This window comes from Festucalex cinctus, chromosome 9, assembly GCF_051991245.1.
Source record: "Festucalex cinctus isolate MCC-2025b chromosome 9, RoL_Fcin_1.0, whole genome shotgun sequence".
NCBI classification, from domain to species: Eukaryota; Metazoa; Chordata; class Actinopteri; order Syngnathiformes; family Syngnathidae; genus Festucalex; species Festucalex cinctus.
In genome coordinates this window covers 2,570,604-2,585,545 of record NC_135419.1, presented here as the reverse complement: position 1 = coordinate 2,585,545, position 14,942 = coordinate 2,570,604, and the positions used below count along the sequence as shown (strand labels likewise).

The 14,942-nt window shown below is 39.4% G+C and overlaps 1 protein-coding gene across 2 annotated transcripts in view; it reads right to left on the bottom strand.

Annotated features, from left to right (window-relative positions):
• Window positions 1-14,942, bottom strand: part of tenm1 (teneurin transmembrane protein 1) — a 232,428-nt gene that overhangs the window by 126,314 nt on the left and 91,172 nt on the right. For both annotated transcript variants that reach the window (XM_077531385.1, XM_077531386.1), the window contains exon 6: window positions 10,235-10,405. In XM_077531385.1, coding sequence (XP_077387511.1) covers window positions 10,235-10,405 — 171 coding nt within the window. The remainder of the gene's footprint in view (window positions 1-10,234; window positions 10,406-14,942) is intronic.

Sequence of the window (14,942 nt, the reverse complement as noted above, 5' to 3'; positions counted from 1 at the left end):
AAAATTTGTAATTTCACAAGCAGTCCTCAGATGAGAAATACAACTTGGATGTCATTATTTCACACGAAACTTAAAGTTACGGTTTGCTTAATGATTATTATTGTTGTTTTTTTTTTTTAAATCATAGACCGACATAAACGTGTTAAGTACGACACAAATTCAATTATTGGTAACACAAATAGATATGACGAAGATTAGCGTCCATATAACGTCATTAACTGTGCCACGCAATGCATTCTGGGAAAAATATACATGCAAAACAGGTTGATTTAAGCCATCCGGAACATGTACCAGCAAAGTTATTGTTATTTTTCGTAACAACATGATTACAGTTGAGCGCCGTAATTTCGGGTTGGTCCACAAATCTGCGTATAAATGACGGTAATTGTTTTTTAAGTTATATACCGTTATTTTACCGATGTGGCCCACTTGATAATAATTTCCCCCATACGGCCCCTGAGCTAACATGAGTTTGACACCACTGGTCAAATAGTATCGTAATGTGTAAGTGTGAAGATGGAAAAAATATTTGAACAGACTATGTGTGGAATGTGGATTGTGCTAACCACAAATAGATAAAAGGACACATATGGAGCTGAAAAAAATAAACTAAAAGTTCTGGGTTTCCAAATAAAGTGATTTAAACATCATTGTGAGAAAGGAATTCAACCGGGAAATGTATTTTTTTTTTTTTTTTAACAACCTCAGAGGTCTACCACACAAAGTCTGTTTTAAAACCAGAGGCAATTTGAGTATCCATGCAAAACAATCCCTGCCCAAGAGCTCAGGGTCCTTTGGTTCGGATGTGATTGGACAGAGAGAAAAAAAAACATAGAAAATGCTCTCCAATTATAGTAGTAGGATGTAAGCAGCTTGGCAGAACTAAAGTATGCTTTTATGCATTCCTGCTGAGTATACCTCCTCAGTCTATTCCCTTTAATGCTAATCCTCACTCCCGTGCCTCACCACCAAAATACGGGCCAGCAGTGGGATGGATGTCCCGAGGAAAGCAGCCTTTTATTCAACTGGAGATGAATAGGACATGAAACGGGGCACGGCAGCTGGCACGGCAGCGGCAGGCAGACGCGACGAGCGCAGGCCAGCCGACTGGCAGGGAGATGAGCGCCGGGTCCTTCTGATGCTAATTACTGTACTGTAGCCTCTTCATGTCTGATGCAATATGAGGACAGACACCAGAGCTCAGGGCATATGCAAGTGCGGGTATTGGGTAAAGCGGGGGGGGAATCTGTAGGAGGAGGAAGAAAAAGATGGGCGGGGGAATGAGCCAAGACGAGAGTTAGCATGTCCAAAAGAGGAGCTGGCAGCGTCAACTTTCTGCTGCTGATGCAAGAAAGAGGAAAAACCCTTCTTGCATCTCTCTCAGCAGAAAAAAAAAAAAAAAAAAATGCACTTTTTTTTCTGCTAGAAACAGGGGAGGATGGAGACATTATGTAGGTCCAGCAGAAAACAGGCAAGATTGAATGGTTCCTCTGACACATCGAGGTCTTTGAGATTGCGCCTGCCAATCAATGCTTAAAACATTGGTTGATTTTGAACCTAAACCAAGTCAGACCTGATTAGCAGATTGTTCTAAATATATTCTCCAAATCATGCAGGGTCCGCTATTAGATATGTTTAAGATTTACAATCAAACTCCTTATGTAACACAACAATAATAATAATAATATATAATAGTAATTCACATATTTTATCTTGTTTTTTTTATTATTATTATTATTTGTATTTTTTTTTTTATCCTTTTCTCTTTTATATGTTATGTGTGTTTGTTATATGGACCTGAGTCTGATCAATCCATCCATCCATTTTCTTGACCGCTTATTCCTCACAAGGGTCGCGGGGGGTGCTGGCGCCTATCTCAGCTGGCTCTGGGCAGTAGGCGGGGTTACACCCTGGACTGGTTGCCAGCCAATCGCAGGGCACACAGAGACGAACAACCATCCACACTCACACGCAGGGACAATTCGGAGCGCCCAATTAACCTGCCATGCATGTCTTTGGAATGTGGGAGGAGACCGGAGTACCCGGAGAAGACCCACGCGGGCACGGGGAGAACATGCAAACTCCACCCAGGAAGGTCCGAGCCTGGACTCGAACCGGAGACCTCAGAACTGGGAGGCGGACGTGCTAACCACTCGACTACCGTGCCGCCCAGAGTCTGATCAATAAACGTGAAAAATAATATTAATAATAATAATAATAATAATAAATCAGGAAGCAACATAAAGCTAGCACTGTTAAAGGACTTCAGAAATGGAGGAACAGCTGTTTGAGTTAAAGGTTTATATCGATTGTCATTAGCCACAGTAGATGTGAAAATAAATGTTAGCAAGAAATTCACTTACCAGATAACAGCTACCAATATTTTTGGACTTCTACTATTTCAGAAATAATGTAATAGAAACCGTATTTCTACGACTGCTAGTGCAACCATTTCTACTAGTTCTACTACGACGCATTTTCTTTTTGTATCTTCCTCAAGTCTATGTACCTGGTGGTACCGAGCTAGTTGCGGTGTGCTGTAGGGGTGTGCCAAAAAAATCGATTCATAAAAGAATCGAGATTCTCATTTATTAATCGAATCGATATTGAAATCCAAAAATCGATTTTATTTAAATTAAAAATGAAGAAGAAGGGGAAAATGCAGTTGTAGCCCACATGCTGTTTTTGTGGACAAAGGCACTTACAATACAAAATTAATAAATGTTTAAACAAAAACAAAAAAGACACTTTAATGTCTCTATTTGTCATTTTGTCTTACAAAGCAGACTGGAGTAGATCATGACAATGTTGTGCATATCTGTAAATTGAAGCAGAAATCATTTGTCCAAAATACGATCGAAAATCGTTTGAATCGAGAATCGGAAATCGATTCTGAATCGAATCGTAGACCCAAAAATCGTAATCGAATCGAATCGTGAGACAGTCAAAGATTCCCAGCCCTCGTGTGCTGAGTTGGTCACCTGAAGTACATCACACCATTTAGGAACACGTGTTTTCACGTGTTTAGATTACATTTATGGGTTTGTTGTACGGAGTAGCGAGCGATTAGTTGTAAAAAAAAAAAACAGCACTGAAAGGGATCAAATAAAATAAAATTGTCGAGAATTGTATTTATTTATTTGTATTGAATAATTCATTTCTTTTTTTGATTGTGTTCAATTTACCAGCTGCAAAACACGAGAGCACTTGAATTGCACAAATGCAGCACATTCAAGTTAAACGTTAAAGTTCAAGTACCACTGATTTCTCGTTCCTCCCGTGCAAATAATTTGTGTTGCTCTCACAGGCGTATAGACGAAACAACACAGTAAATCGATAGCATTCACTGTATGTGGGTGCTAATTGCAAAAAGTGTCAAACCAAAATACGAGAACATGCCACTTGCAGATAATGTCACCAGAGTGATTCTCAAGCATGGTGCAAGCATATTATCAACACATCATTGCAATGTTCCCTGTTAGCTGCTGATTATATCGCTAATGTTGCTAATGCTTTCGCGGTGTGTCTGGAAGTGCAACGAGACCACCTGTTGCAGGAGGCTTTCGGACGCTTGTTTGGAGTGTATTTTGTTGTGTTTAACACGTTTCCAAATTAACAGCACCAAGGGGAAATATTGACTCCAAACCACAGTTTTATTCAAATAAAGAAGATGCTTCATGGGAACACGATTACAGCAACATCATGATGATGCTGCTTCGACCAAATAAGCCATGTGTGCATTTACAGTGCAATTGCATTGGCGGATTATCAATTCATAAACGTTTTGTTTTTTGTTTTGCCACATTTGGAACAGCCTTGATTCCGATTTTAGCATATCTGATTACAAGGTTGTTTCTCTCTCTCTCTCTCTCTCTCTCTCTCTCTCTCCATCTCTCTCTCCCATCTCTCTTTCTCTCTCTCTCTCCCTCTCTCTCTCCATCTCTCTCTCTCTCTTTCTCTCTCTCTCTCTCTCCCTCCCTCCCTCTCTCTCTCTCCATCCCTCTCTCTCTCCCTGCCTCTCTCCCCCTCTCTCTCTCTCTCTCTCTCTCTCTGTCTTTACATTGCCATGACCCATATCTGAATGGTGCCATTTGGGAGCACAAAAATCCGAATTGTGTCACGAGAACCATTTTGCTCTAAATAAAGCCCAAGATCCGCCATCTCCGTCTTTGTGTGTACACCTGGCCAGCTAATGACTGTGAGCTACTTTAGGACTTGGAGCACAAGGTCTAATTATTTTTTTTCTTGCCTCAGGTTTTTTTTTTTTTTTTTTTTTTAAGGTAAAACAATTATACTTTAGGTAATAATTTTTCCAAAGGAACTAAAATGTCTTTGGCATGAATGTTATTAACCCTGAGAAGAAGAGAGTAACAGTGCAGCCGATGATAACAGGACACGTCTGGAGGGACAGAAACTGTATGTGTGTTAGTCCATATTAAGAGTGTTTGATGTCAATCTCGCGCACATCAGTGTAGACAACATTAATAGCGTTCCGGATGCGAGCAAAAGTGCTGCAGGATGAATAAAAATATCACAATGGCGAAGGTTTCTATAATTACTTCCATTCGACTTGAGGTCTTTTTGAGCAGGTGGCTTAATAAGCTTTCAGCCACCTCTTTTTTTTTCTTTTTTTTTTTTTACTCTGGCAGCCTAATGAGTGTCAGTCAGAGTCAGGAGACGATAACGCACTTGGCCTTCAGGCCCTCCATTACTCGCTCGTCCTCACCGTCCACCATCAAAGCCTCGGGCTACGTCTGTGACTGACAAGATTGCCTGTCTACCGACGTACTTAGCCCAGAATACTGTGAGATTTCCATTGGCGCACATAAAATGTTATGAACTGTTTTCTTTTTTTTTTTACCGAACCCCCCTGCTGCCACGGTATGATAAAAAAAAATAATAAAACAATACTAATCTGTTCCCCTAGTTTACTAATCTGGACAGTTTATTAATCTGTTCCCTCAATTTACTAAATTGTTCCGTGCAGTTTTGCACGTCAACAACAAACTGAACACACAAAGAAGAAAATGCGTGATGTCATGTTGAATAGATACTGTTCAATACCTGCATGCGATAAATTGTAAATAAAGTGAATAACCCAAAAAAATATATACAAAGTTGATTCTTGAGTATAACCTTGACAATTGTTAGCGGTGATTGCTCGAGCAACGAAGCTAGCTGCTAATGCTAACGTGGAGCACACACCACCCGTGTAGCAAACATGTCAGGGGTAGTAATATTTATTTTCCTTTTTTTTTTCTTCAGGATCTCCAGATAGTGACTTAAGGTCAATGCAACTGACACAAAGTGGTCCAGGTTCACTTTGTGGCATTGATGATCAGACATATGATGTTAAAATGGATAGTCAAGAGCACCCTAAAATATATTGTTTGAATAGATACAGTTTGTGTATCGCAAAACTGTTCCATGTGTACTGTAGACACAGTTTAAATTGATTAATTATTATTTTTTGGGCTACATTAAGGCAGAGTGATTTGAATGCAGGATGAGTAGCAAATCGACATGTTTTGCTGCTCTAAAGATTTTTCAGGTTGAGGCCTGGGGTTCACTCCATGATTATTGTGTATGTATGGGCCGTGTGTGTGCTCGTGTGCGTGCGTGTGTCTGCGGAGGGGCGTTGCGCTCACATCCTGAGAATGTATCCCAGCGTGAGAAAATCAATGAGACCAGTGTAACATGGACGAGTCCATCTCTCTCTCTCTCTCTCTCATCCACATTCAGGATAGACACATTTTCTTACACGCTGCTCCCACTACCCTTAACTTTCTCTCAGCGCGGAATATTGATGCGCTTTTTTAAGAGCCCTCTGTCACATTCTCGCGGTCTGCACTCCATTTCCAACCAGAAGCTGGAGTGAAAAAGAATTTGGCATTGACTCCCATTTCAGCTATAAACGCTACCATGGCAATGGCTCAAGTGCCGTTCCTCAAGCCCCGCAATCTTCACCTCATAATGAGGCAATATGCTGCTCCCAAGTGAATGTCACTTTGCATCAATTTATATCATAAATTTATCTATCTGATACTTCCTAGTGAGTCGAATGGTATTCAAAAACTCCAATGTAATTCATTAATACAGAAATGTTATTTTCAGAACATGTCGGGGTAATGCTTTCGATGGCACTCGGTATTTCTCAGTCGGCATGTCAAATATTAACTCATTTGCTCCCAAAGACGTATTTATTCGTTTTTTTTGTTTTTGTTTTGTTTTTTAATGTTTTTTTTATGCTAGAGCATACAGAAGGCTTTGATGCAGCCTCTGAACTGAATAAAACGCTTGAAGCAGTGGTCGTTATTACAAAAACAGACAGCAGGTGGCAGCAGAGTATAAGAGATCAAACAGAGCCATGTTACAAAAAACACTTTTCCCCACTGTTTTAAACAGATTTGTGATGAAACCTAGCTATTATTCTAATGCCAATTGTTGCAAAACGGAAATAGATAGAAATATTCTTATTTTCCCTGATGAAAGAAGAGATGCAAATTTTTCTTTTGGTAGATTCCATGTTTTATAGCAATAGAACGCAATACTCTGTGGGCCTCGCAAAAGCAGTCAAAATCCAGTAAAGGGGTTGCTTCAATGAAAATGGGTGGGAGTGAATGAGTTAAATTGCGCACTCACCAACATATGTTTTTAATTATCATGGGGTGAGTGCCAATTCCTGTAGTGCTAATTAAAAAATAGGTTTACTTGTAAAGGATTACAAAGGGGGCCTGATGACATGGAGAAACTGTAGGAGAGATCATGCACGGGACCATAAAAACAGACAACACGTCAATTACACATGCTGCAGAAATAATCCAGCAACCAAATCACCTTTCTGTTGCTCATGCTGCTTTCAATGTTTGCATTAAGTGTATTTGTGCTATGTAAACAACCTTTGTTATGTATTGTAACAGTAGGATTGGAGAAGAAACTACCGTATTTTCCGCACTATGAGGCGCACCTAAAAGCCTTCAATTTTTTCAAAAGCTGACCGTGCGCCTTATAATCCAGTGCGCCTTATATATGGATCAATATTGAGCCGCAAGAGGTCTCGCTGTCAAGACGCTATCGGTGACCCTGCACGATCGGTGACGCGCATGCGCGGAAGATCCCGCCATCTTGGATCGCTAGCTAATGCTAATACTTTAGCTCAGAGAAAATCATAAAACAGCTGTTTATTCATTTTGGGAGCGAATGGAGTTGTCAGAAAGCTGGTTTGTAATCTATTCATAAAGTTTGACTGACCTATCTGACTGTTTTGTTGACACTCCCTTTAGCGCAGCACCATCTAATGGATGCATAATGTAACCCCAGCCTCTACTGTTGCGCCTTATATATGGAAAAAGTTTTAAAATATGTCATTCATTGAAAGTGCGCCTTATAATGCGGTGCGCCTTATAGCGCGGAAAATACGGTAATACATTCTACTTTTAAATTGATAAACATCTTTTGATTTATTCCTTTGTCTAACAAGGCAACCAGAGAACAGTGAAAGGCAACAATTGTGGATTTTCAAACAAATCAGTCACACCAATAAAACTGAACAAACTAAATCATTGTGCCATTGGGTTTGATCTATCTTTCAATGTGAACAATTGATTGCAAAATGAGAAGTCGCTGACGACTGTTCTCCATTGATAACTGGTATTCTGTAGTTTAGCAAATAAATTCCAAACATTAGAGCAAATCTACATTTGCCTACGGTCAAATTTGCAGAGAAATAACAATTTATTTCGATGTGAGCAATTATTCAGGTTTATCACCTTTGTGAAAATGCACCTTCAACATCCTTCAAGCAAATTGCTAGCCATCAATCATTCATGGCTTCGCACCACCTCCCGTCTCTTGCACGTCTCTCTCTCCCGTGTCGTGTATTTATCCTTTCGCTTCCCTGCAGCCTCCGCTCACCAGGCCTTGCAGTGTAATCTGGGGGATTGTGCCGCTTTCTGGGTGTGAGAGGTGACGGGTGCGGCAGGATGAGCGTGATAATCTGACGCACTGGATTACAGCCCAATCTCTAATCTCTCTGGCCGTCCTCCGTGTACGGAATACCTCAGAGGGTAGTGAATTAATCTCAACCCACCGTCTTAACTTTGCCCATTTCTATGGCTCCGTTTTTTTTTTTAAATCCAGCGCCTAAATCAATAGATGTTGAAACAATAGATTGTGATGCAACAGCTAGAAGTGAATTCACTGACCTCCGCGCGCTCTATTATCTAGGATTTAACTCGCGATTCGAGCGCTAATCCTCCGAATGTGAGGATTCATCAGGAACGGTTGCTTTCGGGATGTCCCAGGTTGCCTGAAATGCAGCGGATTGCGGTTTAGCTCCAACCTGCTCCCTCCAAGTGCGGAACACGAGCACCGACGACGACGCAATATCCATCAGCCAACCATGAAGGTTGTCGTGTCCTGCTTGACATCATGACCTGCAACACTTACAATTAATGTACCGTATCACGGGGTTAAATTGGTGTTAGTAATTCCTCCGGCTAGTTGAGAAGCGAGCGGCGCGAGAGTCGATTCAAGTCACGTAGCGGCTAAAAGAGGGAACATGATTAACCAATTATCTTGCCTTTCTTTTAAATGACTAATAAGCTCAAAACTAATTTGTGGAGTGAGGTCTATTATCTGAACATGCGTCACACATAGCATATTGCGTATGCAAGCCGCGGTTCAAATTAAAAAAAAAAAAAAAAAAAAAAAAAAAAATTGGTCTGATTAACTCATTCACTCGCCGCCATTTTCACATTTCGCAATCCCGTTCGCTCCCGGCTGTTTTACTGGATTTTGACTGATTTTGCAAGGCCCACAGAATATTGTGTTCTATTGAAATAAAAGCATGGAACCTATCAAAAGAAAGATTAAAGATGAAAAAAAGTATGTTTCTATCTGTTTCCGTTTTGCAGCAATTAGCATTAGAAGAGAGCTAAGTTTCATCAGTTTTCACGAATCTATTTGAAATTGTAAGTAATTGAGCTTTTTTTTCTAGATGTCCCTGGTTGATCTCCTTTGCTCTGCTGCCACCTGCTGGCCGTTTGTGTAATAACTACCATTTCTGCAACCGTTCTTTGCAGTTGAGAAGCTGCATCAAAGCCTTCTGTATGCTCTAGCATTAAAAAAACAAAACAAAAAAAAAACGTAGAAATACGTCTTTGGGACACATTTAAAAAAAAAAACGTATTTACACGTTATTGGGAGCAAATGAGTTAATAGTCACGCCTTTGGACAGCCGGTTTCAGCATGTATTGACGATTCAAATGTGCTTTGTTTGATATCTGGTGGAACATTTGATTTGATTTGATTTTGATTTTATTTGTTCATTTTTCCTTTCGGACAGAATTGTGACAATCAAACATTTCATCATAGAATTTCAACATGTAATAACCGAAAAGAAAAAGGGCTGGCAGGAAGAAGCATGAAGCTTATAATTTCCCGCCCCCATACTATACTAGGACGCAGAAAATCCAACAACTAATAGTTAAAAGTCAACAGGGATAATAAATGTTCACTCAGTTCATCATTTCCATGATATTAGTTATCCAGTTGATAACTGGACATTACCGTATTTTCTGCACTATAAGGCGCACCTAAAAGCCTTCAATTTTCCCAAAAGCTAACCATGCGCCTTATAATCCGGTGCGCCTTATATATGGATCAATATTGATCCGCAACAGGTCTCGCTGTCGAGACGCTATCGGTGACCCTGCACGATCGGTGACGCGCATGCACAGAAGATGGTTCGCTAGCTAATACGAATACTTTACCTCAGAGAAAAATAACAAAACAGCTGTTTATTCATTTTGGGAGTGAATGGAGTTGTCAGAAAGCTGGTTTGTAATCTATTCATAAAGTTTGACTGACCTATCTGACTGTTTTGTTGACATTCCCTTTAGCGCAGCACCATCTAATGGATGCATAACGTAACCCCAGCCTTATATATGGAAAAAGTCTGAAAATATGTCATTCATTGAAGGTGCGCCTTAAAATGCGGAAAATACGGTCCTTTTGTTAAGACAAGCAAGCATTTATGTACTAATAAAGAGGCATGAAAATCAGAAAAAAAAAACAGAATACTCAGAGTGTGAACTCTGGAACAGCTCATTAATTATATTGGATGCTTATGTTCCTGCTTTGTCTTACATTAGGTCTGTAAGTTGCTGCGTGTGTGATATACAGTTTCTGTCACAATTTTTTTTTTTTTTTTTTTTTTTTTTTTTATGCTCACCTCTGTCACCGGCATGCGTGTTGTCAGGGTTGAGTGTGTCCAGCAGGTGGACGGAGCTCGTAGGTCTGGTTTTGCGGTCTTCCTGTTGATGATCTGCCGAGCTGACGCCATTCTCATACAGCTGGCTCTCGCCATGCCGCAGATGCCAGGTCAGACCTAACAGGTGGACCGCTGCACACAGACACACAATAAGTGCCAAAGGGAGAGAAAAAAAAAAACAAAAAAAAAAGATTAGAATTCAGCGTGTTTATATGGGCTTGTCTGACTCTCCTTTAATGCCTATATCATTCTTTTTATTTGCTTATTAGCGTCCGTCATGGCAGCGCACGCAATTAGCAGATGCACAAAAGAACACAGGGCAAACAGACACACACATGCATGGACACGCACACGCAAACTTTCACATAGATTGTGTCAGAGGTGGGCAATTACGGGAGATCTTCAGAACTCGAGCCCAAGGCTGATATTAAAGTGCTAACGCAGTCTTTTGTGCATGACTAATGACGCTTTGAAAGCCGCTGCCGATTCAACAATCCATATGGGCTTTTTAAACAACAAAGGCTATGGGAGGATACTGGATTTTCAGCCTCCTGCTCGTCAAACTGTTTACTGGGAAAACAATCCAACACGCTGTTAAGTAAAAACAACCAACACCTGCCCATTAAGGAAATTAATTGTCTTGCAAGACTGTCAATAAAACGTACCATAAAATATTCACCGCGCTCCAACAAATCTTAATGTCCCATGTATGCAAAGTTGCAGTCCTAAGGTTGCTTTCATTTTTTTTTTTACTTGAAACATATCTTAAAGGAAGCATTGCTTCATTGAAGCAAAAAAAAAAAAAAAAAAAGAGAAAGAAATCACTGCCAAGTTTTCTTCTGTGACACCTTCAGAACATCAAACAAAAGCAAAGAGTTGAACCACAAAGTAACTAAGCAACGGTGGCAGTCGGAGGCTGTCTGCAAACATTGCGGATCAAAGAACTTCGGAAGACTTCAAACATCTTCGCTGCCTATTTCCCTTCAGTTGATTGGTGCCACCCGCGGAAAATACTTGAGACAAACTTGCTAACTCTCACACAAAAATGGCTACTCGGGAAAAAAAGATGACCAACGCGATTGTAAGCGATCACGGCGAAACATGAATGCATCATAGGTATCTGGAATATTCAACGTGTCCATCTTGCACAACCCACGATGTCCTTTTCATCAAAGTTTGACGTGAATTCACTTGGGCAGAATGTTGACGGCTAAATACTAGTTTTATCACTGCGCTCCATTTTTTATCCTTAAGTGTGTTGCCGCTACTATCTTGCCAATGTGGTGGAGTATTGGGGAATAGTCACGTGACGTCTAGAGCTGAAATACGCTCGTGAAATACTCCATAGGCTTTATTTTTAATAGCATTTATGGCACTTAATTTTTAAAACCTTTAAACTCGCCGCCATTTTCATATTTCGCAATCCCGTTCGCTCCCGGCTGTTTTACTGGATTTTGACTGATTTTGCAAGGCCCACTGAATATTGTGTTCAATTGCTATATGAGCATGGAACCTATCAAAAGAAAGATGAAAGTCTCTTCTTTCATCAGGAAAAAAAAGTATGTTTTTATCTGTTTCCGTTTTGCAGCAATTAGCATTAGAAGAGAGCTAAGTTTCATCAGTTTTCACAAATCTACTTAAAATTGTAAGTAATTGAGCTTTTTTTTCTAAATGGCCCTGGTTGATCTCCTTTGTGTAATAACTACCATTTCTGCAACCGTTCTTTGCAGTTGAGAGGCTGCATCAAAGCCTTCTGTATGCTCTAGCATTAAAAAAACAAAACAAAACAAAAAACGTATAAATACGTCTTTGGGACACTTACAACATTAAAAAAAACGTATTTACACGTTATTGGGAGAAAATGAGTTAAACACAAAAAAACGTGTACAGTACAGTGTTTCAGTGTACTGATTTCTGTTTACTGTAAATAATCCATCTTGTTTAAACTAACAAACTTATCATCTCACAATATAAATCAATAGTCATGCTCAAAATGGTACATTATAAAGTGACTGCTTTCTGTAGCGACCATGCCAACCTTTATGTGAGCTGACTGTTTTCAAACGTGCATCTAACATTTGACTTCCATGGCAATATGCAACAATTCATTCCCCACTCTAAGAAAAGGTTTTCAGACCGCGGGTGCACAATGCTCCATAGAAAAAAAAAAAGCCCAAGCAAATATGAATGTTATGTAAAATTAGAATGGCGCTCGGATATGAAGCATTGTTTGCAACAAATGGCTTGGTATTATTTTGCAGTGGAGTGGAACAACCTTTCAGTTTCATGAATGAGTGTTTTCTCCGAGAGATGACACGGCCTTCACCAGTCAGCATTTTCACCATTAAGCTCCTGTAACTTCCTTTTCTCTCTATTTTTGCTAATCTGAAATGTTTTTTTCTTGTTCCTCAGTGCACCGACATCTTTGTAAGTCCTCCAGCGATGACTCTGCGGCGACAATCCTTAACAACTCTCCTGGCCTCGTCTCTTCAACACAAGATCCCTAAAAAGACCCTCTCGGGATACTTGCCCTTCCTGCTCATCAGTCTCTCCTTTTTTCTTTTTTTTCGTTTTGTCTTGCTCACCCTTTGTTTTATAGTCATCGACCTTAAGCTTGCAACACTTAGCACTGAGAGTCACAGAGCTGTGATGAGGAGGCATGATGAGGAGAGGATGTTTGCGTGGAGGATATGTGCACACTGTGCGCTCTACAATTCCCTCACAGCAATATGAATGACTTGTCTGATCTTCAATATAAACAATATCAACAACAACAAAAATGTCACAAACAAATGTACGTATCATAGAAAAGCTATACTTTTCGCTTCATCATCTGATTCATGCAAATATGATTAGTTCAAATAATTTTTTTTATACGTTTTATTTAATAATAAAGGTCAATTTAGCAGTAATGCATTTATCAATAATGCACATATTTGTGGAGACTGGGGTCAAGTTGTAAAAAATGTGCAGAATTTCAGAAATTACTTCATGTTAAAGATTAGGTTGCTCTTATTATGAAAAGAAAAATTCACTGAACTGTCACTGTTATCTTTAAAAATGCAATTATGCCATCTGGTGGCAGAAAAATGACCAACACAAATCAATATCACACTCTTTTTTTTTTTTTTTTTTTTTTTCTTCCAGTACAACTTTTTAATTTTAACCCATTTTCATGAATGAATGAAATTGCTGTATCAATGGCTAAAAGATGCAGCCATATTTCTATTAGGTTTTGTTGTTGTTGTTTTTTTAATGAGTATGATGACTTAAAGAAATGTTTATTGTTCATTTAGAACAGAAATAAAAGTTGCGATTAATCGTGAGTTAACTATTGAAGTCATGCGATTAATTACGATTAAAAATTTTAATCGCCTGACACCCCTAAAATATATATATATATATATATATATATATATATATATATATATATGTATATATATATATATATATATATATATATATATATATATATATATATATATATATACAATGTATGTGGATTTTAGAAAAAAAAAAACACTCTTTCAACAACATACAGTCAGTTATGTGAGCAGCGTGTGCTCTGCAATGAATATTGTACTTTTTTTTTTTTCTCCCTGGCTGTCTATCCATCCTTCCTTCCTTCCTTCTGTTTCCATCTTAGATGTCTAACGGTCGGAGAAATACTCAGAGAAAGTCCAGTCATTATTTCCTGAAGAGGCAGCAGCAGCACAGTGGAGCCATCGAGCTGAGAGCTGCGGCGCAGCAAGCTAACAGGCCAAGGTCCTCGTGCGCATGAATCATTGATCAGCATGACAGTGAGATGACTGCTGCAGGTAATAGGACGGCAGTGCACTGAGGGCTTTCTGTGCTGTCACTTACCCCCTGAGATTGACTTGAAGGATATGGCTGAGGTGAGACTACAACTTATAGAGAGAGAGAGAGAGAGAGGGGTGCTTCGAATACAGTGGTGTCCAAACTACGGCCCGGGGGCCATTTGCGGCCCGCCGTCCATTTTTTAGTGGCCCGTGACATATGCTAAAAATGGCATTTGACTCGGTTCAAATAAAATAAAAACAAAAATGTTTGGAGTTCGTCAACGTAAGAAGGGAGTGTATCGAAAAACAGGTGCCATTAAAGGTTATTTTAGTTAACGAAAACTTAAAAAAACTCAATCTAAAATTCAAAAAAATGATATTAATGTAGCTAAGTCACTGAATGCAGTTTGAATATTAACCTGGACCAGTGGTGTCCAAACTACGGCCCGGGGGCCATTTGCGGCCCGCCGTCCATTTTTTAGTGGCCCGTGACATATGCTAAAAACGGCATTTGACTCGGTTCAAATAAAATAAACAAAACAAAAATGTTTAGAAATGGTCAAAGTAAGAAGGGAGGGTAATCCAAAAACAGGTGCCATTAAAGGTTATTTTAGTTCAATAAAACTTGAAAAAATAAAGTAAAATTCAAAAAACTATATTGTTACCGAAATAAAATAAAAACGAAAATGCTTTTTAAAAAGCGAAAACTAACTAAAACTACATTTTATGTTTTTTTTAACTTTTTAGTCTTAGAACGATCAGGTGAAAAGAGATAATCAATACCCGCATTCAGGCATCAATCCTTCCATTTAGCGCGTCGGTTAGCATGTAGCGTAAACGCGATTGCTCGTCCAAGTTCAATCGCGTGG